Genomic DNA, 24,600 nt, shown 5'->3' on the forward strand with positions numbered 1-24,600 from the left:
TGTAAGATAGCATGTCCCTATGAAGAAACTGGTAATTTTCTTTTCATAAGCAGAGTGTGAGCTATTAATTGAAGCCACTTGATAAATGCCTCTGCTAAACCATTTTGAGTATGGACATGAGGAACAGGGTGTTCAACATCAATGTACAGTGCCATGCAGTAATCATCAAAAGCTTGAGACATAAATTCACCAGCGTTATCAAGTCAGATTGACTTAATGGGGTGATCTGGGAACTGTGCTCACAACTTAATTATTTGAGCAAGAAGTCTCACAAAAGCTACATTTCAAGTAGACAATAGGCAAACATGTGACCATCGGGTAGATACATCAACCAAAACCATAAAATATCGAAATGGTCCACAAGGTGGTTGAATAGGCCCACAAATATCCCCTTGAATTCTTTGCAAAAAATGATGGAGATTCAGTATCAACCTTTAGTTGTTATGGTCTAGTTACCAACTTCCCTTGGGAACAAGCCTTGCAAGGGTTTTCATTTGAGACAGCAATATGTCTGCTCAATAATGGATGTCCATTAGAATTGGTAATGATCCTACGCATCATGATGGATCCTGGATGACCCAAACGGTCATGCCAAAGCATGTAAACTTTTGAATCCATGAACTTCTGGTTCATGACAATATATGTCTCAATTGTCTTTATGTATGTATAATAAAATCCACTCGATAAACCACGCAACTTCTCCAATATACACTTCTGGGTATCATTGAAGGTAATGCATAGATATTCTACATTTCTGCACTTTTCGTTTCAATGTGGTATCCATTTACAATTCAAAGCAGTTTATTCATACATGAATACTACTTTTATTGAATTGAAAAGTTGAGCATTAAATCACAAGTACAAATAACAAGAGTACATCAAACATAAATGATTCACTCGGACCCATACACTTCATTCTCTCTTTCAATAATGAAGTCTGAAACATCCAGGTGGGTTGTGTTCAATTCCCCTGATAAATCGAACATTGTATCAGTTATATCCATTAGTTTAGCCTGGTCGAGGAAATTAGTCTCGACACCCTTCTCCTTGAGGGAAACTTGATACAGATCCACCAGATGTTTTGTGGTGCGATAGGTACGTGCCCAGTACCCATTGCCACCACATTTATGGCAAACTTCTTCGGGATTTCTAAGAGTGTTTATATGAGCTTTGCCTTTCTGGCGATTTGCAATCTTAAAGCTCGGGCCTGGATTATATCTTGGAACTTGGTTGTGAAACTGGACACCATGGTTCTTGCTTTTCCCGTTCCACCAGCCTCGCTTGTGGCCACGTCCTCTTTTGTAATTATTGCCACGAGAGGATGTGGTATTCTCTTCAAGGGAAGCAGCATTCACTTCTGGGAATGGTGATGATCTGGTAGGTCGGGACTGATGATTTTTCATCAGAAGCTCATTGTTTTGCTCGACTACAAGGAATACAGATATCAGCTGGTTGTACTCAATAAAGCCTCTTTTTTTAGACTACTGCTGCAGAAGCACATTGGAGGCATGAAAGGTGTTGAAAGTCTGTTCCAGCATATCTTCCTCAATGATTGTTTCTCCACAGAGCTTCAACTGGGAGCTAATTCTAAACATTGCAGAATCGTATTCAGCCACTGTTTTGAAATCATGGATCCTTAGGTGAGTCCACTTATAACGAGCCCTTAGAAGAATCACCGTTTTCTGGTGATTATATCTATTTTTCAGTGCCTTCTAGAGGGTTAATGGATCTTCAACCGTGAGGTACTTGCTCTTCAGTCCCTCATCAAGGTGGCGACGGATAAAGATCATGGTCTTCGCCCGATCTTGAGATGATGCATAGTTATCTTCCTTAATGGTTTTCCCAAGATTTCCTGCCTTCAGATGGATCTTGGCATCCATTACCCAGGTAAGGTAGTTCTTTCCAATAACATCTAGGGCAACAAAATCAAGATTTGCCAAGTTCGCAATTTTCTTTTCTAAAAGAAAATTAAGGCGTGTAAAAACTTGCAATAATATATATATTCTGGAGGAATATATTGTTAGAACTTCTGGTTCTTACAAATTTTTTATTTTGATCTTCAGGCCAAAATGATAAGCACTTGAAACTTCATGCTCGAGATTTACATGATGAATGAGGAGGGCAATTGTACTGCACCATTCTCATCGAAATAACATAGGATGGGCGATTATTCCACACCACTCAAGCAGCAGAAAATTTTAAATATGCAGAGTAGGGTGGGTGATTATACCACATCACCTAAAATTGCAATAAAATTAAATAGCAGGTAAATTTAAACATGCATGATAGGGTTGACGATTATATTGCTCTACCTAAAATTTGCAGTAAAATTAAATCTGCAGTCCAAGATGGGCGATGATACCGCACCATCTTTGATCGCAACAAAGGTAAATAAACATTGGGTTAGTAATAAGGAGCTACACCAAACAAGAAATCAAAGATATAAGTAACTGTTATGTTGAGAACTAAAAGCAGGCTTGGTGCAAACAATTCTTCGCGAGGGTATATCCAGCAGGTGAGGCAGAGGAAGAAGAAGAACAGTAAAATCCTTGGAGGAAACAATTTTCTTTCGGTGAAGAGAAAAGAGAAATGGTTAGAGAGTCGTACTGATAACGTGTTATAAATAGGCAAAAGTTAGAGAAATAACCTTTACTAGGGACAGGAGCGAGGTTGTTGCAAAATATTACACTAATACAAAATGATTGCAGATAAGAGAGAAATAGGAGAATACTGAAAATATTCTATTTTTTCTTTCTTTCATACTCTTATCTTTTGAACACTCGTAATGCTCTATTTATAGAGCAACTACTTCGAAAGCAAACAAATTACACTATTAAGCATATGAAAAATTTACTGTATGCATGTGGGCATACATACCCACTTATTTCCAACAATATATATGTTTCTTCTTGATTTCTGCAATTTGATCAGTTAGTACTTAAGGCTTTTGGCAGTGGCTTTCCTCTCAGAAATGAGGTAAACAGAAGTAGTGATCTCTCTGGCTGCGAAATTGGAGCTTCATGGCCTGCTCCTCTTATGGTAGCGTAAGATAAAGTGTCACCGTATACTTGTGTCCATCCAGCAACCTGAAAAGTTAAAAATTTATGAAGGATAAAAACTGCTAAGACCACAAGTAGATAGTCCGAATTTTCCACTGATATTATATTCACGAACCGACCTGTTTTTCTTGAACCCAGACTCTGTAAGGCACATTCGTTTGTAGCCCCAAGTCCTTTGCCAATCCGTTCACCAGTGTCCGTGTACTCGTTAGTGGAATAATAGAATCTTGATCTCCACTGTGGAAAACATGTAAGATAACTTTTGACAATTTCTAAAAGACTAAGATTATCGAAGATGGCAAGAGTTTTGATTTGTACAATGGTGAGACTCATCACCTGTAAATCAAAACCCGAATTCCAGACTTGACAAGGTCACCTAAAACTGGAAGCATCGGTATTTCATGGTCTTTCATGTCATACTCAAGGACACCTCCGCTGTAAAAGAGGATAATCAAATATAGAAGCACAGTAAACAAAAAAGAATTGCTGCGCAAGGAACATTTCTTCGATCTTTGAATAGTTTGGAGTATAATTGGAATTCTTTTCATGTTTTGATTCATCTTTGGAACCTACTACGTTTATGTGCACCAGTGATTCAAATGAGATGAGATGATTACTTGCTGCAAAATGTCCAATTTGTGACTCGGGCATGAAGCGCCTCCTGTACATCTGGTCGGTTTAAGTATGTAACTATTTCATCTCCGATACAGACATCTATCTTCACTGTTTTTCGCTGCAGATGTGATTGGTGAGTTGGAAGTTTGTATATTAACGTGGAGAATTCAAAAGAAATGAAAGGAGAAAATACCAAGGCTTACCAGTTGGAAAGATTGAGCTTCGACGGATGATAAACAGACATCGAGAGTAACGTCATATTGGTTGATCAAATGTCCAGGGACTTCTCTTTCAAATTGGTTCGCTACTGCATCACAAGCAGGGCTAAGTGGACCACCACGAATTACCTCCTGTCTAAAAATTTCAGAAGAGTTGCAGACTGAAGTCAAATTTTCGAAGGTCGCATCTGATATTAATCCATGAGACCACCAGTACTCTGCTGGTGAGTTGGCATCAGTATTGAATTCGAGAAGAGGATTGCCAATCTGCAAGCAAAAACAGCTCAAGGATGACATCTTAGTCGAAAACATCAACCCCAAAGTCACTTCACCTTTTTGATTCTCGTTTGCTTACTGCTACTGCTTTCAGATTGAACTTCAGTTTTGATTGGATAATGAGTTGTGCAAGCTGGGGAACATAGTGGCCTGGCAGTGAAAAAATGGAATTTTTTAGAAGCGCGTCGTAAGTTTGTACCTTTCGAGTTTTCTAATTGGTCATTAGTGATAGAAATGATGGTTTTACAAGTAAATAATGTTACCTGCATAGCTCTGTCCTGTGATAAACAAATCCCTATTTTTATACTCAGGGAATTCGTGGAACCAGCGCCGAAGGAACTCGAGATTATCTCGTGCTAAAAAGAAGAGAATCTGAACATGATCAGAATGTACATGTTTACTATTTTCGGGTTATATTTTGTTGGTTGAATGAGGATTGAGAAAGTCATATGAAACGAAAACCTGTGATATCGTCGTTCACGAAGCCATAGAATGATTTGTTTGCTGAGTAGGAGAAGCCTACTCCTGCAGGTGACTCCAAGTATAGCATATTTGCTTCTGCAAATATTATATAACAGGAGAAAATCCATCATAATTAGTATCAATGTTACGTCAATAATCGGGAGCAAAATCTAATTAAGAACGAATGTGACACAATTGTGATCACTTAAAACTATAATTTAATGGATTAATTACCTCTATTCCAACTAAAATCGTTCTTGAGTAAAATGTCTCCGCTTGGTTGAAAAGGTCCGTGCGCGATGAAAGCTCCTCCAACAGATGAGCAACCAGGACCTTCACTTTAAACTCACAAAGCTCAGTTATTTGGTTCGTAATTGTACTACGCAACACGCATTCATTAATGTATAAAATGTTACAAACATAGGCGTCGCTAAGTTGGCTAAAGTAGTAAGAGCAAAAACAAATAACACATGAAATTTTTCCTGTAGGGATTATATTTGAAATTGGATTTGGATGGAAGCTCACCTCCATTGAGCCAAAGAACAAGAGGCTTTGAAGCAGGATCAGTTTGTGCTTCAACAAAGTAGTAAAAAAGTGATCTCCCTTGCTTTTCATCCACAGTTACATATCCTGCATATTGCTGGAAGTTGACTTGTGGTTGACCAGGCAACCTTGTGATTTTATCAGCTTCTTGGAGGGAGTTTTCCGTGGAAAACGCTTGGATGACAGTTGCAAAGACTGCGGCGACGACGACGATACTCCCTCGTTGAGGCTGCATAGAGAGAGAGAGAGAGAGAGAGAGAGAGAGAGAGAGAGAGAGCTTCAAATATGAATTGTGGTGTGGGATGGTACAAGTATATAAAGATCTTATCTCGATTTTATCTGGTACCAAGCTGGCTAAGTTGTGTAAGACAAATTGTCCAAGAGCTCACGTATTCAACATATTGTATTGTTCTGACGTGGGTTAGGCGGGACAACTTGTTATGATACCAGTTCATAAATGTTCATGAGTACAACTTGCTCTTGCAAGAAAGGTACTCTACTTTGAGATTCTAAGCGAGTGTTATGCATATAGATAGGGATCGGATGTCTTGAGTTTGATGCATATCACAATACTGCTACACTAGGCAGGGAAGGGATTTCCATTTTTTTTTCTTCAGAAAATGGGGATTAGTTGTGGCCCTATGGAACCCACTCCGCTTTGAACTTCAACGATCCAAACTGACTATTTTGTAAGTCTTGATTCATAAATCATCCTTGAAACAATTCAATCCGAGACAGTTTGTCCATTTAATTGTCATGCTGAAATTTCAATGTTTATTAGAACACAATGTTTGATGCATATAACAATACTGCTACACCATTTGCCTATTTAATTGTCAAATTGTCACGATAACGTTTCAATGTTTTTTAGAACACAGTGTTTGTCAATTTCTTTGAACTCAATTAGATGCCTCAAATATTTCTAATTTGGCTAATATTGTGTAAGGATGATCTGTAAGGTACAACTTGAAAAATAGACAGTTCGGACCATTGAAGTTCAATGTGGTGTAGGCCATACAACCAATCTCCATTTTTTGAAAAAAAAAAAAAAAAAAAGGGATCCCAAGACTCTGACTACTAGACTAGTGTGAGTTTAATATGTTGGTACCCCGCACACGAGTTTGTATATTGAACTTATGAATCCCATATATTGGTATTATATTTCAATTTTTCGCCCTAACAAAGGAGTGTGATTTTTGTATGGTTCAATATATTAGTATTACACTCACATTTTTTTTACGTACCGTGGAAGTAAATATTGTGTGTCGTTTCATGAATCAATAAATAAATAAGAATTTGGGTCCTTGTTTCTCCCACTCTGTTTTTTTTTATTTAAAATTTGCAATGTCAAAAAAAATGACCAGAAAAGTGTGATACACATGTTTTACAAAATAGATAAACTTGGTGTTGTGTTGTCCGCAATATTAACCATAGTCCAGTGAACAAAGCCCATGGTGCTACCTGTTCAATTGATCAAAACACCCATCACTTATCTAGCATCACCTCAATGGTACATTGACAGCAAGGCTTGGACAACTGTGCAGAGATAAGGATAAGCAAGAAGAATATTCTTATAGGGTTTCAAATGTAGTCATGTATATAAATACTATTGTTTTACTCTTTATGTTTCAAGCTTTAGGTCTTCCGTTTCTTTCTTCTTCAAAGTTAGCAACATATCTTGTAATCAATTCAAACCATATACAAAGATGATTCTTTTCCTCAACTTGTAGTTTAAAATTTTGAAAAGTTTATCCAAAGCTCGTTTCAAGCTGCTTAGTTCCAAGCAAACTGCTCAATCTCCGCAGCTTAGCTTGAGGGGGAATATTAACCATAGTCCAGTGAACAAAGCCCATGGTGCTATACCTTGCCAAGACACCTGTTCAATTGATGAAAACACCCATCGCTCATTTAGCATCACCTCAACGGTTCATTGACAGCAAGGCTTGGACAGCTATGCATAGATAAGGATGAGTAAGAAGAATATTCTTATAGGGTTTCAAATGTAGTTGTTTGTACCATACTTGACCAATCCCGAAACTACCAAGCACTGGTCAACATCATACCTTCAAGGACCCACTGAGCGGTTCATGCTGAGGCACCCCTACAGAAGCACATTAGTTTCCCACCAACCAGGAGGCCAATCACAGCACGACACATGTCAACGTCAGAATAAAGCTCACAGAGTCCCACATCGACCTCAGACAAAAGCTAGAGACTTTCCTCTAACTATAAAAGAAGACAATTCTCCTACAATTAATTCCTAATGTCATTATTGTACTTAAACTAGTCATTAGAACCCATTGATGATAACTATGCTTAAACTTATGTATGTGTAAACCCTTCACTATTAATGAGAACTCCTCTACTCCGTGGACGTATCCAGACTTAGGGTGAACCACATACATCTTATGTTTGCTTCCCTATCTCTATCTCCTTACATATTATCCTCACTAGGTGACTGGAGCAACCGAGCGAAGGTCACAAACGTGACACTTTACGTTGTTCCAAAGTCTTCACTGATTTTGTGCATCAACATTTGGCACCGTCTGTGAGAAGAAGACACTTATTCTTACTCTCTCCACCTCTATCAAGCTGGTTTCCATCGTTCGTATGCTCTCATTCGATCAAGCATCAGTCTCCAACATGGGGTGAAATACCTGTAAGACTACGGGTACATACGCCGTACGATTTCTCATGGACGGTTCAAATTCAAATAATGCAAGAGAATACTGATAGTGGTCCAGTGTAACCAACAACTACTAGTACCGGTAAACGGGTCGAATTCAGCCGAAGACATGGCCGCAAGATCCCGAATTCACTCAAGCTCAAGCAAAACACCGCGACGCTTGAACCCTGCGTATTTTGATGTGCAGATGCCCCCCTCTCAGGACCCTGTAAATCCATTTATTCACGACGCATTAGGCCATAAAGTTACTCATGAATTGGCCCAATGGGATGGTTTTAATAAGAATCCGGCGAACTCTACTACTACTAGTACTACTACTTCAGTCATGGAATCGAAGAATCCGATGAATACTACTTCTACTGCTAGTACTTCAGCCATGGAATTGAAGCCTCCATTGCCAGTGAAATGTCCAATGCTGCCAAGTGCGTGGATTTTGAACACAGAATTACAGAAGAAGATTTAACTAAGGACACCATCTCGAATCCTTGGTTATCGAACTTCTAGTCTTCTACTAATTTTTGGTTTGATTGGTTTAACTCTTGATTTACCGTTTGGCTATGAACAATATTCGCCTTGCTATTGTTTTGTTTAGAGATTAGCAGTTGCTTTGTAATTTCAATTTAATTAATTCATTGTTGGAAGTCGGTTACCTTGGTTATGCTTTCGTTCTTGATAAATTTATCTTGCACTCCTCCCTCTCTTATTTCACTACAAATTACCGTCTTGCTAGAAACACAGGAAAATAAACCTAAAGGGTTCTCGAAAGAGGAAAGCAACCATAATCTGCAAAACTTTCATTAGGAAATTGTCAAAGCCCCGAGTCTTATCCTCCTATGGTGATCGAATATCTTGCCTCACCGAGAATATGGTGTGCCTCAATGCATAGTGACACGTACAAATTTTCGTGCAAAGGGTTCTGTTTTAGCAGCGAACAACCTAAGAATTTAAACATGTTATGTTATTATGCATCATAAGAAGTAAGAACTAGTGAGAGGGCATCAATGTATGTTATTGGTTTGAAATACAACGCGCTTTGTATAAGACTATTAACCATGCTCATTTTGTTCACGAGTCTAGTGGATTTGACGAGTTGGGTACCATGTACTGGACTCATCCTTAAAGTTGTTAACTCAGACGTACAATTTCGATTTCTGTTGGAGTGTCAATTAAACTCTTTTTAACATACGGAAGAAGTTTTATTCGGATGTTGCCTGTCATTCCTCTTAATGTCTTTATTGATGCAGAGAAAAAGCGCTAATTAAAACTGACATTCTTGTTCTCATGAGTATACCAATTTTCTTGCAATTTGTTCACTCAATTATTCCGTGTAAGAAATGAATAGATTTGTTTCTTCTTGATTTCTGCAGTTTGTGTCAGTTAGTACTTCAGGCTTTTGGCAATGGCATTCCTGTCAGAAATGAAGTAAATAGAAGTAGTGATCTCTCTGGCTGCGAAATTGGAGCTTCATGGCCTGCTCCTCTTATGGTAGCGTAAGATAAGGTGTCACTGTATACTTGCGTCCATCCAGCAACCTGAGAAGTTAAAAATTTATAAACCATAACAACTGCTAAGGCCACAAGTAGATAATCCGAATTTTCCACTGTTATTATGTTCCCGAACCGACCTGTTTTTCTTCAAACCAGACTCTGTAAGGCACATTCGTTTGTAGCCCCAAGTCCTTTGCCAATCCGCTCACCAGTGTCCGTGTACTCGTTAGTGGAATAACAGAATCTTGATCTCCACTGTGGAAAACATGTAAGATGTACCTTTAAGTACAATTTCTAAAAGACTACAATTATCGAAGATGGCAAGAGTTTTGATTTGTACAACGTTGAGACTCATCACCTGTAAATTAAAACCCGAATTCCAGACTTGACAAGGTCACCTAAAACTGGAAGCATCGGTATTTCCAGGTTTTTCATGTCATACTTGAGGACACTTCCGATGTAAAAGAGGATAATCAAATTTAGAAGCACAGTAAACAGAAAAGACTTACTGCACAAGGAACATTTCTTCAATCTTTGAATAGTTTGGAGTATAATTGGAATTCTTTTCATGTTTTGATTCATCTTCAGAACCTACTACGTTTATGTGCATCAGTGATTCAAATGAGATGAGATGATTACTTGCTGCAAGTTGTCCAATTTGTGACTCGGGCATGAAGTGCCTCCTGTACATCTGGTCGGTTTAAGTATGAAACCGTTTCATCTTCGATACAGACATCTATCTTCGCTGTTTTTTGCTGCAGATGTGATCAGTGAGTTGGAAGTTTGTGTATTAACGTAGAGAATTTGAAAGAACTGAAAGGAGAAAATACCAAGGCTTACCAGTTGGAAAGATTGAGCTTTAAAAGATGATAAACAGACATCGTGAGTAACGTCATATTGGTCAATCAAATATCCAGGGTCTTCACTTTCAACTTGGTTCGCCACTGCATCACAAGCAGGGGTAAGTGGACCACCACGAATTCTCACCTGTCTAATAATTTCAGAATTGTTGCAGACTGAAGTCAAATTTTCAAAGGTCGCATCTGATATTAATCCATGAGACCACAAGTACTCTGCTTGTGCGTTGTTATCAGAATTGAATTCTAAAAGAGGATTGCCAATCTGCAAGCAAAAAAGGCTCAAGCGTGACATCTTGGTCGAAAACACCAACTCCAAAGTTACTTCACTTTTTCGATTCTCATTTGCTTACTGCTATTGCTTTCAGATTGAACTTCAGTTTTGACTGGATAATGAGTTGTGCAAGCTGTGGAACATAATGGCCTGGCAGTGACAGAATGGAATTTTTTAGAAGCGCGTCGTAAGTTTGTACCTTTCAAGTTTTCTAATTGGTCATTACTGATAGAAAATGATGGTGTTTACAAGTAAATGATGTTACCTGCATAGCTCTCTCCTGTGATAAAGAAATCCCTATTTTTATAGGCGGGGAATTCGTCGAACCAGTGCTGAAGGAACTCGATATTATCTCGTGCTAAAAAGAAGAGAATCGGAACATGATCAGAATGTACAAGTTTACTATTTTCAGGTTATATTTTGTTGGTTGAATGAGGATTGAGAAAGTCATGTGAACCGAAAACCTGTGATATCGTCATTCACAAAGCCATAAAATGATTTGTTTGCTGAGTAGGAAAAGCCAACGCCTGCAGGTGACTCCAAGTACAGCATATTTGCTTCTGAAATGATTAGTATCAAAATTTCGTGAATAATCCAGATCAGAAGCTCATTAACAATTACAGTGACACAAATGTGATCACTTAAAGAGTAATTTAATGGATTAATCACCTCTATTCCAACTAAAATCGTTCTTGAGTAAAATGTCTCCGCTTGGTTGAAAAGGTCCGTTCTCGTTGAAAGCTCCAACTCCAACAGATGAACAACCAGGACCTTCAATTAAAAGTCACAAAGCTCAATTATTTGGTTCGTAATTGTCCTACGTAACACGCATTCAATATTGCATAAAATGTTGCAGACGCAAGTGTCACTAAGTTGGCTGAAACAGTATGAATAACAAAAACAAATAACACGTAAAATGTTTCCGGTAGGGATTATATTACTCATTACTGGATTTCGGTGGAAGCTCACCTCCATTGAGCCAAAGAACAAGAGGCTTGGAAGCAGGATTAGTTTGTGCTTCAACAAAGTAGTAAAAAAGAGATCTCTCTTGCTTTTCATCCACAGTTACATATCCTGCATATTGCTGGAAGTTGACTTGTGGTTGACTTGGCAACCTTGTGAATTTATCCGCTTCTTGGAGGGAGTTTGCCGTGGAAAACGCTTCGATGACAGTTGCAAAGACTGCGACGACCATGACGATACTCCCTCGCCGAAGCTGCATCATGAGAGAGAGAGAGAGAGAGGGAGGGAGCTTCACATATGAATTGTGGTGTGGGATGGTACAAGTATATAAAGATCTTATCTCGATTTTATCTAGGCCTGGGCACGGTTCAGTACTGAGGTGGTACCGAAACCGAACCCATAGTAAAATTTCGGTACGGTATGAATGGTTGTACCGACTTAGTACAAACCTAATAGGTTCGGTTCGGTTCTGGGCCTTTAAGGAACAAGGCCTGTTTTAGTGTTTTTCAGTTTTTGTGAAAAAAAAGCCCAAATCAGTTTTTGGCACAAAATTAACAAAGTGCACGGTGCACATGACTAAATTAGTCAGCTTAAGAGTCTCCCTGCTTCTGAGATGATGGATGTAGTGAAAACATCCATCCCAAAATTAAGGAGATCAAATTTAACAAAAGCAAAAGTCAGACTAATCTGATTATTCTGAGCGACTAATCTGATTATTCTGAGCATATAGATGCAACAAAAATTGAGTTCTCCCTGCTGCTAGCCTGCTACATGACTAATCTGAGCATACAAAATTCAATCCAACAACAAAGTTCAAGTAAATGCCTTATGGCATTAGTACAGACCAAAATGAAAAATCAAAGTTCAAGTCAAAGCCTTATGGCATTAATACAATCCAAATGTAATAGCAAACATCAAACTAAATGCCTTAATAACTAATAAGTTCAATTCATATAAAATAAAAGCAATTACCCCTTCGAGACGCAGCAAGGGTCCAACACCCACCCCGTACGTTTGATGAACAAGTAAGAACACAAATGCAGAACACAGAATCGAATCGATAGTATTTAGTTTGATGACCCGTACAGAATCCAAATTGAACCAGTTCTTTTGAATTGAAGCTAGACAGATTGGGATCATTTTCATCCCATTAATAAAAGCAATCGATAGTATCATCCAATATGGCGATGGTAAAACAACGGAAGGATTGCAATGTTAAAGACCCCCAATTTCAGAGAAAGCCCCAATTCCAATCCCAATTACATTAGTGTTAAAGATCGAGGTTAACTACATCAAAACTACAAAATCCAGCAACAAGTTAAAACCCTAATCTAAGAATTTCAGAGAAACCCTCGAATCCAATCACAATTTGAATCTAAAAATTAAAACCCTAATTTTATAAAACGCAAACAAATTCAAGAAATTGACTTACCATGAGAGAAGACGAAGTCACGATGGTTGCGGTGGAGGTGAGACCGTGAGAGAGATTGGAGAGGAGGAGGACTGGACGGCCGGCGACTGAGAGAGACGGAGTGAGAAAAGTGAGAGTCGGAAGAATTCACTTCTCAGATGACTGAAAAGCATCGAGTGCGACGAGTGGCGACCAAGGACCAATGGGGATCCAGTGTGACCAAGTCCCTGTGGACTCGGATAAGCACCAATAGAAACAAGCCACGTGGATGACAGTTTTTAATTAAAAATTTAATTCAGTACGGTTCGGTATCAAACTTAGAACCGAAACCGAACAGAATAAGCACCAAACCGAACCGAACCGATCTTGTACCTATACCGAATGAACCAAAAAAAACCAAACCAACCGGGTTCGATTCGATTCTCAGTATTTTTTTGTCCAACCCCAATTTTATCTGGTACCTACTAGCTAAGTTGTGTTAAGAGAAATTGACCAAGAGCGTGTAAGACAAATTGTCCTCATGTATCCAACATACGCGTTATCTGGAATACTCGTAAGATTACATGTACATACACCGTTTGATTTCACATGAACGGTTCAAATTTAAATAATGCAAGAGAATACCGATAGTGGTCCAGTGTCACCAACAGCTACTAGTAGTGGTAAACGGGTGGAATTCGAATCAAATTATAAATTAACGGATTTGAATGTTATTCGGATCAACAGATTTGGATGCTATTCCAATCATCGGATCTGGATCAATCAGTCGGATCCTTATCGAATTATAATTTAAGGATCCGATCATCGGAGAGAGAAGAGTGAGCCGTGTTCTCTAGCGCGAGTCTCTAAAACTCAAAAACCAGAAGCGGAGAAAAAAAAATTACAGTTACAAACGCAACCCGTCCCCACACTTTCAGTTGGCAATCCACAACCGCCAAAAGCAATGAGAGTTAATTCCGGCGATGCCCTCAGCGGCGCCGCCACCAGTTCCTTCGCCACTGCAGCCGCCGCTTCTCGAGATGCCGAGTCCCTCTTCCGCTCCAAACCCATTTCCGAGATCCGCACCGTCGAGTCCACCACCCGCACCCAGATCCAGTCCAAGAAGGAGGAGCTCCGTCAACTCGTCGGCACCCGCTACCGGGATCTCATCGACTCAGCCGATTCCATCGTTCTCATGAAGCGCTCCTCCCACTCCATCTCCCAAAACCTCTCCTCCGTCCACGCATCCATCAATTCCCTCTCCTCCGCCTCCTCCGCCGACCCTCCCGATCCCTCCCGCCACGACCCGACCCGCCACCGCATCTACGGCATTGCCTGCCGAGTCAAGTACCTCGTTGACACTCCCGAGAACATCTGGGGCTGCCTCGACGAGTCCATGTTTCTCGAGTCCGCCGCGCGCTACGTCCGCGCCAGCCACGTGCACTCCATCCTCGCCCTCCCCGGTCAGGTGCGCTTCCTCTCCAACTTCCCTCTCCTTCAGCACCAGTGGCAGATCGTCGACAGCTTCAAGTCCCAGATCTCTCAGCGCGCCCGCGACCGCCTCTTCGATCGAGAGCTCCGATTGCCCATCTCCTCCTACGCCGACGCCTTGGCCGCCGTCGCTTTGATCGACGACCTCCGGCCCGAGCACGTCCTCTCCCTCTTCCTCGACAGTCGCAAGTCGTGGGTTTCCGGGATACTCAACGCTTGTCGTCCCGATGCTCAGTGCTCCGACGTCGTTTCAGTGCTGTGCGAGGCTCTGAGGGTGATTCAGGTGACTGTGGGGCAGGTTGGGGAGCTCTTCTTGCGCGTGTTGAACGACATGCCGTTGTTCTACAAGGTGGTGTTGGGTTGCCCTCCTGCATCCCAACTGTTCGGTGGAATTCCCAATCCAGATGAGGAGGTCAAGCTTTGGAATTCATTTCGGGAGAAGCTCGAGTCCGCCATGGGAATGCTGGACAAGAATTACATTGCCAAGGCTTGTTGCTCTTGGCTTAACGACTGCGGAGGCCAGATGGTGGATAGGATCAACGGGCGGTTCCTCATCGATGCAATTGGCAGTGGCCATGAGCTCGCCACGGCTGAGAAATTGATTAGGGAGACGATGAACAGCAAAGAGGTATTAGAAGGGAGCTTGGAGTGGCTCAAGAACGTTTTCGGGTCTAACATTGACCTGCCATGGAGTAGAATGAGTGAACTTGTTCTCGGAGACGATTCAGATCTCTGGGACAGTATCTTCGAACCTGCGTTTGTCGCCAGGATGAAGGTGATTGTGGCATACAGGTTCGAGGATCTCATGAAGGCGGTGAACATTAAGGATGGCGAACCCATTGATTTCCTTGGTGCTGGTGGTGGAGTTTGGTTTGTAGAAACCAAATCGAATAATGCTAAGAAAGGTACTACTAGTGCTTTGCCTTGTGAAGAGAATTGTCTCAATTTCTATTTTGGTCCTCAAGTGAGTGGAATTCGGGATGCCGTGGATAGTAGCTGTAAGGATGTTCTTGATGACATGCTGTGTTTCTTAGAATCGCCAAAGGCAGCTCTTAGGTTAAAGGATCTGGCACCGTATCTACAAGATAAGTGTTGCCTGACCATATCCAATATATTGGTGCAACTGACTAGTGAGCTTGATAATTTGGAAATTGGCAAAGACACGCAAGGGCCAATAACCGTTGACAGGGCACTTTTCATTGGGAGACTCCTGTTTGCATTGCAGAGCCACTCCAAACACATCCCCATCATTCTTGGCCCTCCAAGGTCTTGGGTAAATGTAACAGGTTCTGTAGTTTTCGATAAGTTCCCAGCCATGTCAAGACAATCTAGAGCTCCCACGGATTCTCCAGTGCTTGATAGCCCCTCGGGTTCTAAAAGGCACACTTCATCTGCTACTGCTGCATTGCTTGGAGCCAGCCAAAGTGCAAGCCCTAAACTTGAAGAGCTTAATTCAACTATGAAAGATCTCCGCATCCGAGCGCATGGTTTGTGGATGTCGTGGTTGTGCGATGAGCTTTCAGTTATTCTTTCCTGTGATCTTCAAAAAGATTATGCTTTGTCATCATCAACACCTCTGAGGGTAAGGCGCATTCAACACACTTTGCTCTCCGTTATTTTTTTCTTTATACGCTGTTTTTACATTTTAATCAGTATAAGTGAAATGAACTGCAATCTTACGTGATTAGTAATCAACAAGTTGTTGAATGCCAACAAGGAAGTGTAAATGATCCTTCATTTCATCTGTTTCCTGCTGAGAAATAAGTGAAACTAAATAGGTTTAAGCGTTTGAGTCTAAACAACCTAATCTTGATACTACAAGCTTCTCTTGATTATTATAATATGACAGTTAGCCCGTAAGTAGCTATAATTGGAGATAATTGCAAAATAGACCTAATGCAAGATATAACTTTTTGATATAACATGTCTAGAACGGTAAAGAAACATTCGCCACAAAAATTTTGTATGTAGTAGTTACAACGTAGGATGAATGTTGTTGTTTAAATGAACAGTCCTGAAGAAGTAAATTATGTAGTATGATTCAAACTTGGTTTTAAATCAAAGCCATGGCTCTGCTGAACATATAAGTATGTGTAAGTGTAAGTGCACATTTTATTAGTATTCTTGAAGAGCACTTGGTGTTCATCCATCTGCTTTTGAAGATATTTGGTGCTTATGCTATTTTTAAGACTGGGTGGATTTTCTGTTACGCTACGGTGTTTGTGGTCTGCTGAGTACGGTGTTGACTGAATACAAATTACCTATTCTTATTTTTTATTGTTTGGGCAGGGTTGGGAAGAGACTGTTGTTAAGCAAGAGCAGTCTGATGATAACCAGTCAGACATGAGAATATGGCTCCCATGCATGCCTTCTCTCTATATAGTCTCATTTCTATTTCGTATATGTGAAGAAGTTCATCGAATTGGAGGTCATGTTCTTGACAAAACAATTCTGCAAAAGTTTGCATTAAGACTGCTGGAAAAGGTATGTAGCTTAGCTTGATATCTGACTTAGTATTTTCTGTATTCATCAATGTCTTGTTCATTTGTCCAATGAGTATATATGCATGACTACACTAAATTCCAAATCCAATCCATCCATGTTTCTCAAGCTTGAATGGGCTTACATGCTACTAGACCAACAGGTCATTGGCCGGCCATCATACATGATTTTTGTTTCTATTACAGTTTTCTGTATACCTGTTTGTGATTTTACTATTGCTTAGCCTGAAGATTATCTTCTTATCTTGCAACCTCAGGGATGTTTAGTATTGATTTTGGTTTTTATCAACTCATGCATTTGTATTTTTGTGCCCTTGTGTATCAGTTTTAATAAAATTTACATCTTGTCACTTGTTGCATTGAACTTTATTACCTCATGAAGTAGTTTACGTTTACTTCTGCCATTCACAGAAAATGTGTGTTTTGTGTGTTCATTAAAAAAAAAGGAAAATTTCCCAGTTGTTTCTTCAGATTATTGTTTTGATATATACTCTCAATTATTTTTCCTTGTTTCTGTAATATTGATAGCAATACTTTAATGTAGGTCATTGGTATTTATGGGGACTTCCTTTCTACAGTAGAGGCTGGTGGATCTCAAGTGTCAGAGAAAGGAGTTTTGCAAGTTCTGTTAGATTTGAGATTTGTTGTCGATGTCCTTTCTGGGGGTGATTCTAATCCGAGTGAGGAGTCATCTGTATACCTAAAGACAAAAAGTCCTTTCAGACGGAAGCAGGACCAAAGCCACGTGAAATCTGCCATTAGAGAGCGTTTTGATGGGTTGATAAATCGTCTTTCGCAAAGATTGGATCCCATAGACTGGCTTACGTAAGTTAATTTATTCTCGTGAATAAAAAGTTAGAAATCTAAACAAATATATTGAACTTCCAAAAGTGTGGACATGAGACTGGTGTCTCATTTCATGCATCTTTCTCCCATATTGTTTCACTTAAAGGGTTATCTCTGGTGGTTGTCTTCACTCTTCATAGAGAAATGAATATTCAGGAGTTAGAAGTTGTTCTCTTGCGTAGCTAGTCATGACGTTATGATCACAAGGGAAACTGAGGATTTGGATCATAAATAGAAAAGCATGGGAAATTAGGACAATGTATTCTATGGAACATAATTCAACTAGTGAATCATCTATAGTGGAACCACAGCTCTAGTGAGTTTTTATTATAGCATAGAATTCGTGCTTATAGTGGCACTATGTTTTGAATTCTTATATTATTAATCATTTTGTATAACTATTTAGGCATTTTGACTTTGTGTATTTTATCACATTATCTCATTTTAAGGTATGAGCCATATCTTTGGGAAAATGAGAAGCAGTCCTACCAACGCCATGCTGTCCTCTTTGGATTCTTTGTTCAACTTAATCGCATGTACACAGATACTGTTCAAAAACTTCCTACTAATTCGGAGTCCAATATCATGAGATGCTCTTCAGTTCCTCGCTTCAAATACCTTCCAATCAGGTTAGTGTTTCTTGAAATTTCTACTTTGTTAGTTGCCACATTATATGGTGTGCACAACGCGTGTTACTCTTGAGTCTACTCATATATCATTCGTTTACTGAACTGAATAAATTGGGTTGCACTGGCTGATTTGGTACATACGACTGTTTCTATTAGCATTTCCCAGTTTTTACTATGTCCAAAAATATTCATTGCCAATGGGTATCTTCCTCAATCATGGGTTCTAAGCTTTGACTTTATCTTGGTGTTCCAGTGCTCCAGCATTGTCTTCAAGAGGGACAGCTAAGGCATCCATTCCAACCTCTTCGGACGACATTTCTTCAAGAAGTCCCTGGAAGGCTTATACAAATGGAGAGCTTTCCAGTAAGCTAGATTTGGACGATAACGCGAGTTTTTCTGCAGTGCCAATCTTTAATTCTTTAATGCAGGCAAGGCTGTCTATCTCTTTAGATTTTCTTGTTACAAGTTTTTTCCTATTTCCATAGTTGCATTCTGAAAACTTCTGTTTCATGTTGGAATAGCGATGCATTTGTTGTTTGAAATGTGAATATTTCTGGTTCTCATGTTTTGGGGACACATAGTTAAAACATGTAATGCAAGACATTTTCAGTTCACACTATTACGTTTGACTATAACAAGTAAATTTTCTGGATAGTAATGAGATAAAAGAGCGTGTCAGGTCTGTAAGCAAGCATGGATTGCACACGGCATACCTCTTGTTTTTCTGATATTACCGCATGATTTATCTTTGCTAGGTTTCTGTGTATAGGAGATTAATACAGATAAACTGTTCCATTTGGTTGGGATATTGAGATATCCAGGTTGTGAAAATGATATTCGCTATGATTGGCAGGCTGGAAGTAAATTCGGAGAGAGCTTAAAACTAGGATCGATGCTAACAGATGGGCAAGTGGGCATATTTAAGGATAGATCAGCGGCCGCCATGTCGTCAATTGGTGACATTCTACCTTCCCAGGCTGCAGGTCTTCTATCATCGTTCACAGCTTCCAGATCGTACTCTTGATTGCCTTCAGAATCCTTCAGTCTCATCTTCATTTGGGCACATATAAGTAATCTATGGCTATGAAGAGAAACAACGGAGTCTCACCAAGCATGAGATAATGGCTCGGAGATTGCAGTACTTAATTTGAAACCTGATAGAAGAGGTATGCAATTATGAAACCCTAAATTTTGGGATGAGTATCGGGTGGGAGATTAGGAAAGTTAAGATATGAGAGGTTGAGTAACCCTAGTTTGAAGCTTTGGGAGCTTTATTCTTTTCTAAATTTGATTCGTTTTTTAGCCGCCATAGTTTTTTGTTGGCATCTATTGTTATAAACTTCGATTCTTTTGTGTGTTTAGATTTCCCCTTTGGGTGAAATTTGTGTTTCCGCTTGTCTTCAACATTGTTCGTAGTTTGGGGTTTGGCTTTTAAAGTTGGCTGTTAGTGTTCCGAAAGACTTAAGAGGAGGCTTAACGTAAGCATATCTCCCGCGTATGGGTGAGTCATCCTTATGTAAGGAGGAGAGGTAGCTGAAAGTATGGTCCATTTGTTTCTTCAATGCCCGTCTACTGTCTAAGGCTTCAGCTCAATTTATCTATGGAAGTTAACGCAATACTGAAGGAATTGGAGATGAGAACGACTCGGGTATCATGTCGACTTGGACGACGAGGATGCACGATATTGTTCGTGTTAAAATTCAATCATTCTCTACCAAACTGGAACTCTGTTATGTAATTTTGTGTGTATAAATACTCTTAACATGTATTACATAGGAGCCTTACATAAATGAATTTATGATTTTCTGATTGTTACGTAGCTCTTTTGTTTTTGCCAAAAACTTGGGGATATACGGTGCGTTATTACATTCAAACTTCAACCAAGGACAAAATATAATTGATTCGGTTTGACACGAAAAATATAATCGAACCAACTAGCATAAAACGGTTTGGTCCAGATATAACCAATACCAGTATTAAAACCAAACCAAATCATTGTTAATCAGTTTTGTTCGGTTAATTTAAGCCTATGCGTCCGACATTTTTAAAGTGTTAATTTTGTAAACATCTAAGAGAAATTGTTTGTATTGATTGGTGGTAGAAAATGAAATGCGCATGTCAATACAAGAAACTGGAGCCTGTGACAATTTCTCGTCTAAATCAAGCAAAGCATCTGCACAAAAGCATTAGATACAACTAATTTCTCGGTCTGAAACAGACAACATCCATTCCATGCTTCAGAAATTGATCGACAGAAAACCGCAACTTCTCCGAGAGACACGAATGATTAACGAAAGCATTTGAAACGAAAAGATGAACTCGAGAAAATTAGTCCGAGCAAAATTGACAAAAGTCAGTTGCATGCATTTAACAGTTGCTAGTTTAGTTTGTCCAAATAAACAAGCTTAGAAACTACTGTTAACTGTATTCGGTGTTCATCTCTATAGCTTACAAGATTCAGAAGTTAATTCAAAACGCAGAAACAGATAGATCCAAGTGCTGCAGCCTGCAGCAGCTAAGTTGCACGGAGAGGGATTGGCTTCACCGCACTTTGGATTCTACGAAATGCTGTTTTTACTCTTTCCTTGAGACCTTCGTTTTCACTCTCTACATCCCCGCTCTGTTTATCAAGCTGCGCCACATTCCCATCAACACTAATCACTAGTTTCCCGTTTTCTCCAGGCTTCACGTCGCCAAAGAGTGAAACAAGAAGTGCATGGATAACCTTTTCCGCCTTCTTCACATTCTCTTCCTCAGTTTTTATATCCTCTGATTCAACAACTACCTTGGGGACTTCTCGATTGATATTCAGAATAAGAGCAACAACCGAGTCTGACACCATGTCACTTATAGGATCCGACGCCCAATGCAGTGATATGTGTTTATCTGTATCCTGCTTCAAAGTCACCCGATCATGCACTCGCAGTGTTGGCACTCCAGATTCCTCATCCACTGAAGACTCTACACTCTCGTATATTTGCTTAAGCCGATGCTTTATCACAGTGAAGCCACTAGCATATGGAATAGTAATCCGTTGAGTGACATTTGCTGTGGACAGCTGTGAGAAGACATGAAGATCATCAGAAGCCATTATTTGATAACTGAAGCCTTTTTTCACCAGTAAACCGCTGACACTTTCACCAACTTCAGGGGTCTTCTCAGCAAGCCTTCCAATAGCTTTTGCCATTTTCTGGGAGTTAAAATACATTTCAACAGACTGACAATTCTTTGGGGTCAGGATTTTGGTGTTCTGATCAGCAAACTGGGTCACGAGCTTCTGTTTTAGCCTTCCCATCTCATTAGCTTCTCCATGAACTAGGATTATGTTAGGAGGCCTCAGCTCCTCCAAAAATGCACTAGTCTGAACAGAGTCTGCGTGGGCAGAGAATGAAATGTAATGCACCTGCATGTTGAGAGGTACCGAGAGTCCAGTCATACTAGTTACCTCTTTTGGTTCATTGATGATGGTTTTGGCTAGAGTCCCTTCTACCACATAACCTGGAATAACACATGAATTTTTCTTATCAGTGCACCATTTATCGAAGAGCTGCCTTGACAGTCCACTCTGAAGACCACCAGGGCTTGCCATCACCACCGATGGACCTACATCTTTGAGATTCTCAATGCTCTTTAGTGGTGATATGTGCTTGAAAATGAAAGGATTTGACTTCGCATTGCGGATCCTATCGTTCATAGAAAGGGTGTATGTCTCGTATACAGACAAACATCTTTTAGCAAGTGGGGAAGCATAATAAATAGGAATATTGTGGAGCTCAGGATGGTTTGACCAATACTCATCAAGGATCAGGAGAAGTTCTTGGGCACGACCAAGTGCAAATACAGGAATCAAGACACGACCCCCTTGAGCGACGGTTGTGTGGATAACATCAGTGAACCGCTTCTCACGGATGTGCCGAGGTTGATGGTGCTGGACACCATAAGTGGATTCAATAATGCATACATCAGGGGAGAACTCTGGGGTCTCAGCAGCACGGAGATGCCGGTCTTCTTCACGTGAATAATCTCCAGTATAAAGAACTCTAACACCAGCTATATCAACCATAAACATGGCAGCACCAAGGACATGACCGGCAGTGTAGCACCAAAATCGAATGCCCTCAACCTCTACTGTCTGATGGAAATCAATAACCTGCAATTATCATGCATTGTTAATATTAATATCATCGTGAGAATATCATTCATGTCTTGTTGAGTTTAAACGATTAAGGATCCAATAACAGTATTCATGTTAAGTATGCTGAATAGGATAAATGGATAATGACGTAAAAACGGTGAGGACTGAGAGTTCATCAGTGACCACAAATATTAATCAACTCAAAGTACTAATATCACCAACAGCCCTGTCCCCACCTGCAATATTAATTAAGTAAAAAAATGCCGACTGAAATGCATCTAAACATAAAACCCCTATGAGACACAAACTAATAGTTCTAGTAGTGATGGACAAGTTTGGTTGGTTCAAAGTTCAAACCTGCATCATCAAGAACAACATAACTTAAATTTAATATAAATCTGTGATAGGTTGGTTATGTTGGAGACAAAACAGTTGGGGATGAAAACATAAGTCATGGGAGAACAACAAACCTCAATTTTATCCATCGAGGAATTTATGTCTTGCTCATCAAACAACATATCTTCAACTGAAACTTTGCTCACTTTTATATAATCCGTCAAAAGCAACTTGTAGATAGCCTTTGTAGCATAAGTCATAAAAACTCGGCCTTTGAATGTGGTCTATCAAAAGTTACAGAGATATTAGTCCCGTGGAGAGCATAATACATACAAATTATTGTACAAATCATTCAAAAAGTGAAAACCTTCTCAAGAAAGTAAGGTAGGGATGCAGCATGATCCAAGTGAAAGCTGCAAACAAAAAGTATGATGTAATATTAGTATAATTGAATGAACAATCGCAAGTAATAACTTTTACTGTACAAACTAATAGGTTTTAACCAGAAGATTAGGACAGTTTTGCACATTAAATCAACTTGATAAAACTTTTTTCTGAGATCTTGGTTTGTTCTATCTATGGTTTGTCCTAGATCATTTTGGTGTGGAAACTCTTTATTGCAAAAAAGTGGTATTGAGGAATTAGGGCTGTAAATTTGGTATTTGAGCTACTTTTCCAACATTAGATACAATCTTTTCAACTGATAAGAAAATCAAGGAAATAAGCACGAAATATTCCCCAAAAAATGTTTAATACTTTATATGTTAAAAACCATTTTTTAGTCAGAGAAAAATTTGATCCCATGTAAGCAGCTCTCCTATTAGAATTTATTGCTCCTAACTCTAAACAAGAAATACATAACGAAAGGGAGGTAAAGTACATTGCACTCAAGTTTCAACCAGAGTAAACACATAACAAATTATGAAATTTCTCAACCCAATGTGCCATGTCTGATATAATTTAGAAACAGCTTTCAACAAAAGCTCCAAACTTTGTATGTCAATTGACTATCAATCAATTGATAAAACAAAAAACACTCTAAACAACGATAAATACATACTGGGTTACGAGGAGGACATCAATTGTGGAAGGATCAATCTCATCAAAGTATGGCAAGGCAGCCATGCCCGAATAAGCAGGGTGAATTCCACAATCAAACTATCATTCATACGAAGGCAGCCACACAGCCACAAGTGCAAGAAACAAGGAAAAAAAAAAACAAACAAACAAACAAAGTCAGGAGAGTGAACAAGATTAAATCCAGATTCAACACTCAAAGAAACAACAATGCACTTGTGTGAATGGAAGCATACCATGACAGTTTTCCCTTTGAAGGTCATGTGCACGCAAGAGCGGCCGACTTCATTGCCAGCACCGAGTGGAGTAATGATCATTTTATCATCTTCTCTTGATGCTGCAGGAGCCTCCCGCCGCTTAAGAGGCGGCGGCGGCGGGGGTTGTCCCATTGAAGCCATTCTTACCCAGAATGTGTGAAGCTCTGCAATCAAAATGATACATAAATGAATCAAAAGACTTTAAATTTCCAACCAAAAGTCACATTGATTACCCATTTTTTTTCAGACCCTAATTCGAATTTACCCCATGTAAAATTCAATAAACAAATTGAAATCATAGCTGAATTGAAGAGGAAAAGCAAAGAACATCAGATAATAAATAATACCCAGAAGACAAAATGTTCGAGTTCTTACCTAAGATTTCAGATAAAGAAGAAGGAAGAGACAGAGAGGGCTACAAGTGCCTAAAACCCTAGAGAGAGGCAGAGAGAGAAAGGGAGGGAGTGTAAAATAAATGGAAAAAAAAATATTTAAAAA

General features: G+C 39.6%; 4 protein-coding genes across 8 annotated transcripts; 1 reads left to right on the plus strand and 3 right to left on the minus strand.

Annotated features, from left to right (window-relative positions):
• Positions 1-2,634: 2,634 nt before the first annotated feature.
• On the minus strand, positions 2,635-5,499 carry LOC137717476 (serine carboxypeptidase-like 45). Its single transcript, XM_068456860.2, has 10 exons — positions 5,156-5,499; positions 4,865-4,963; positions 4,631-4,726; positions 4,432-4,524; positions 4,248-4,318; positions 3,878-4,159; positions 3,677-3,792; positions 3,396-3,494; positions 3,179-3,296; positions 2,635-3,086 (listed from the first exon to the last, which is right to left on the minus strand). Exons 1-10 carry the CDS (start codon positions 5,406-5,408, stop codon positions 2,928-2,930), a joined length of 1,386 nt encoding a protein of 461 aa, XP_068312961.2. The 5' UTR covers positions 5,409-5,499; the 3' UTR covers positions 2,635-2,927.
• A 3,554-nt stretch (positions 5,500-9,053) lies between these two features.
• On the minus strand, positions 9,054-13,351 carry LOC137717452 (serine carboxypeptidase-like 45). 5 transcript variants are annotated; one of them, XM_068456831.2, is made up of 11 exons: positions 12,873-13,351; positions 11,447-11,693; positions 11,147-11,248; positions 10,942-11,037; positions 10,743-10,835; positions 10,557-10,627; positions 10,187-10,468; positions 9,986-10,101; positions 9,705-9,797; positions 9,484-9,601; positions 9,054-9,391 (listed from the first exon to the last, which is right to left on the minus strand). In XM_068456831.2, the coding sequence occupies exons 1-11, from the start codon at positions 12,873-12,875 to the stop codon at positions 9,245-9,247; spliced, it is 1,368 nt and encodes a 455-aa protein (XP_068312932.2). In that variant the 5' UTR covers positions 12,876-13,351; the 3' UTR covers positions 9,054-9,244. The 5 variants fall into 5 exon arrangements, 4 of the variants coding, with proteins under 4 accessions (XP_068312932.2, XP_088554540.1, XP_088554541.1 ...); XM_088698414.1 differs by having other exon boundaries at positions 9,705-9,854; positions 12,873-13,050; XR_015965214.1 differs by having other exon boundaries at positions 9,154-9,391; positions 9,484-9,590; positions 9,737-9,854; positions 12,873-13,050.
• A 186-nt stretch (positions 13,352-13,537) lies between these two features.
• On the plus strand, positions 13,538-20,106 carry LOC137717962 (conserved oligomeric Golgi complex subunit 1). Its single transcript, XM_068457484.2, has 6 exons — positions 13,538-15,903; positions 16,611-16,805; positions 17,367-17,647; positions 18,118-18,297; positions 18,551-18,725; positions 19,151-20,106. Exons 1-6 carry the CDS (start codon positions 13,795-13,797, stop codon positions 19,319-19,321), a joined length of 3,111 nt encoding a protein of 1,036 aa, XP_068313585.1. The 5' UTR covers positions 13,538-13,794; the 3' UTR covers positions 19,322-20,106.
• Positions 20,107-20,625: 519 nt separating this feature from the next.
• LOC137717797 (cleavage and polyadenylation specificity factor subunit 3-I) lies at positions 20,626-24,600 on the minus strand. The gene is made up of 6 exons (XM_068457285.2): positions 24,478-24,600; positions 24,082-24,266; positions 23,829-23,926; positions 23,136-23,181; positions 22,903-23,052; positions 20,626-22,447 (listed from the first exon to the last, which is right to left on the minus strand). Exons 2-6 carry the CDS (start codon positions 24,241-24,243, stop codon positions 20,813-20,815), a joined length of 2,091 nt encoding a protein of 696 aa, XP_068313386.2. The 5' UTR covers positions 24,244-24,266; positions 24,478-24,600; the 3' UTR covers positions 20,626-20,812.

Source organism: Pyrus communis, chromosome 8, assembly GCF_041283825.1.
Source record: "Pyrus communis isolate YQ-2024b chromosome 8, ASM4128382v1, whole genome shotgun sequence".
NCBI classification, from domain to species: domain Eukaryota; kingdom Viridiplantae; phylum Streptophyta; class Magnoliopsida; order Rosales; family Rosaceae; genus Pyrus; species Pyrus communis.

Excerpts from the sequence above, each read along its gene's own strand:
- LOC137717797 (XM_068457285.2), bottom strand. The coding sequence starts at position 24,243 with ATGGCTTCAATGGGACAACCCCCGCCGCCGCCGCCTCTTAAGCGGCGG. Across the intron at positions 23,927-24,081 it reads TCAAAGGGAAAACTGTCATG|TTTGATTGTGGAATTCACCC; the intron begins GTATGCTTCCAT and ends TATGAATGATAG. Across the intron at positions 23,182-23,828 it reads GATGTCCTCCTCGTAACCCA|CTTTCACTTGGATCATGCTG; the intron begins GTATGTATTTAT and ends TTTTGTTTGCAG.
- LOC137717962 (XM_068457484.2), top strand. The coding sequence starts at position 13,795 with ATGAGAGTTAATTCCGGCGATGCCCTCAGCGGCGCCGCCACCAGTTCC. Across the intron at positions 16,806-17,366 it reads CATTAAGACTGCTGGAAAAG|GTCATTGGTATTTATGGGGA; the intron begins GTATGTAGCTTA and ends ACTTTAATGTAG. Across the intron at positions 18,298-18,550 it reads TTCAAATACCTTCCAATCAG|TGCTCCAGCATTGTCTTCAA; the intron begins GTTAGTGTTTCT and ends TTGGTGTTCCAG.
- LOC137717452 (XM_088698414.1), bottom strand. Across the intron at positions 11,249-11,446 it reads TGTTCTTTGGCTCAATGGAG|GTCCTGGTTGTTCATCTGTT; the intron begins GTGAGCTTCCAC and ends TTTTAATTGAAG. Across the intron at positions 9,392-9,483 it reads TCTGGTTTGAAGAAAAACAG|GTTGCTGGATGGACGCAAGT; the intron begins GTCGGTTCGGGA and ends TTAACTTCTCAG.
- LOC137717476 (XM_068456860.2), bottom strand. The coding sequence starts at position 5,408 with ATGCAGCCTCAACGAGGGAGTATCGTCGTCGTCGCCGCAGTCTTTGCA. Across the intron at positions 4,727-4,864 it reads CGATTTTAGTTGGAATAGAG|AAGCAAATATGCTATACTTG; the intron begins GTAATTAATCCA and ends TAATATTTGCAG. Across the intron at positions 4,319-4,431 it reads CACAGGACAGAGCTATGCAG|GCCACTATGTTCCCCAGCTT; the intron begins GTAACATTATTT and ends TTTCACTGCCAG.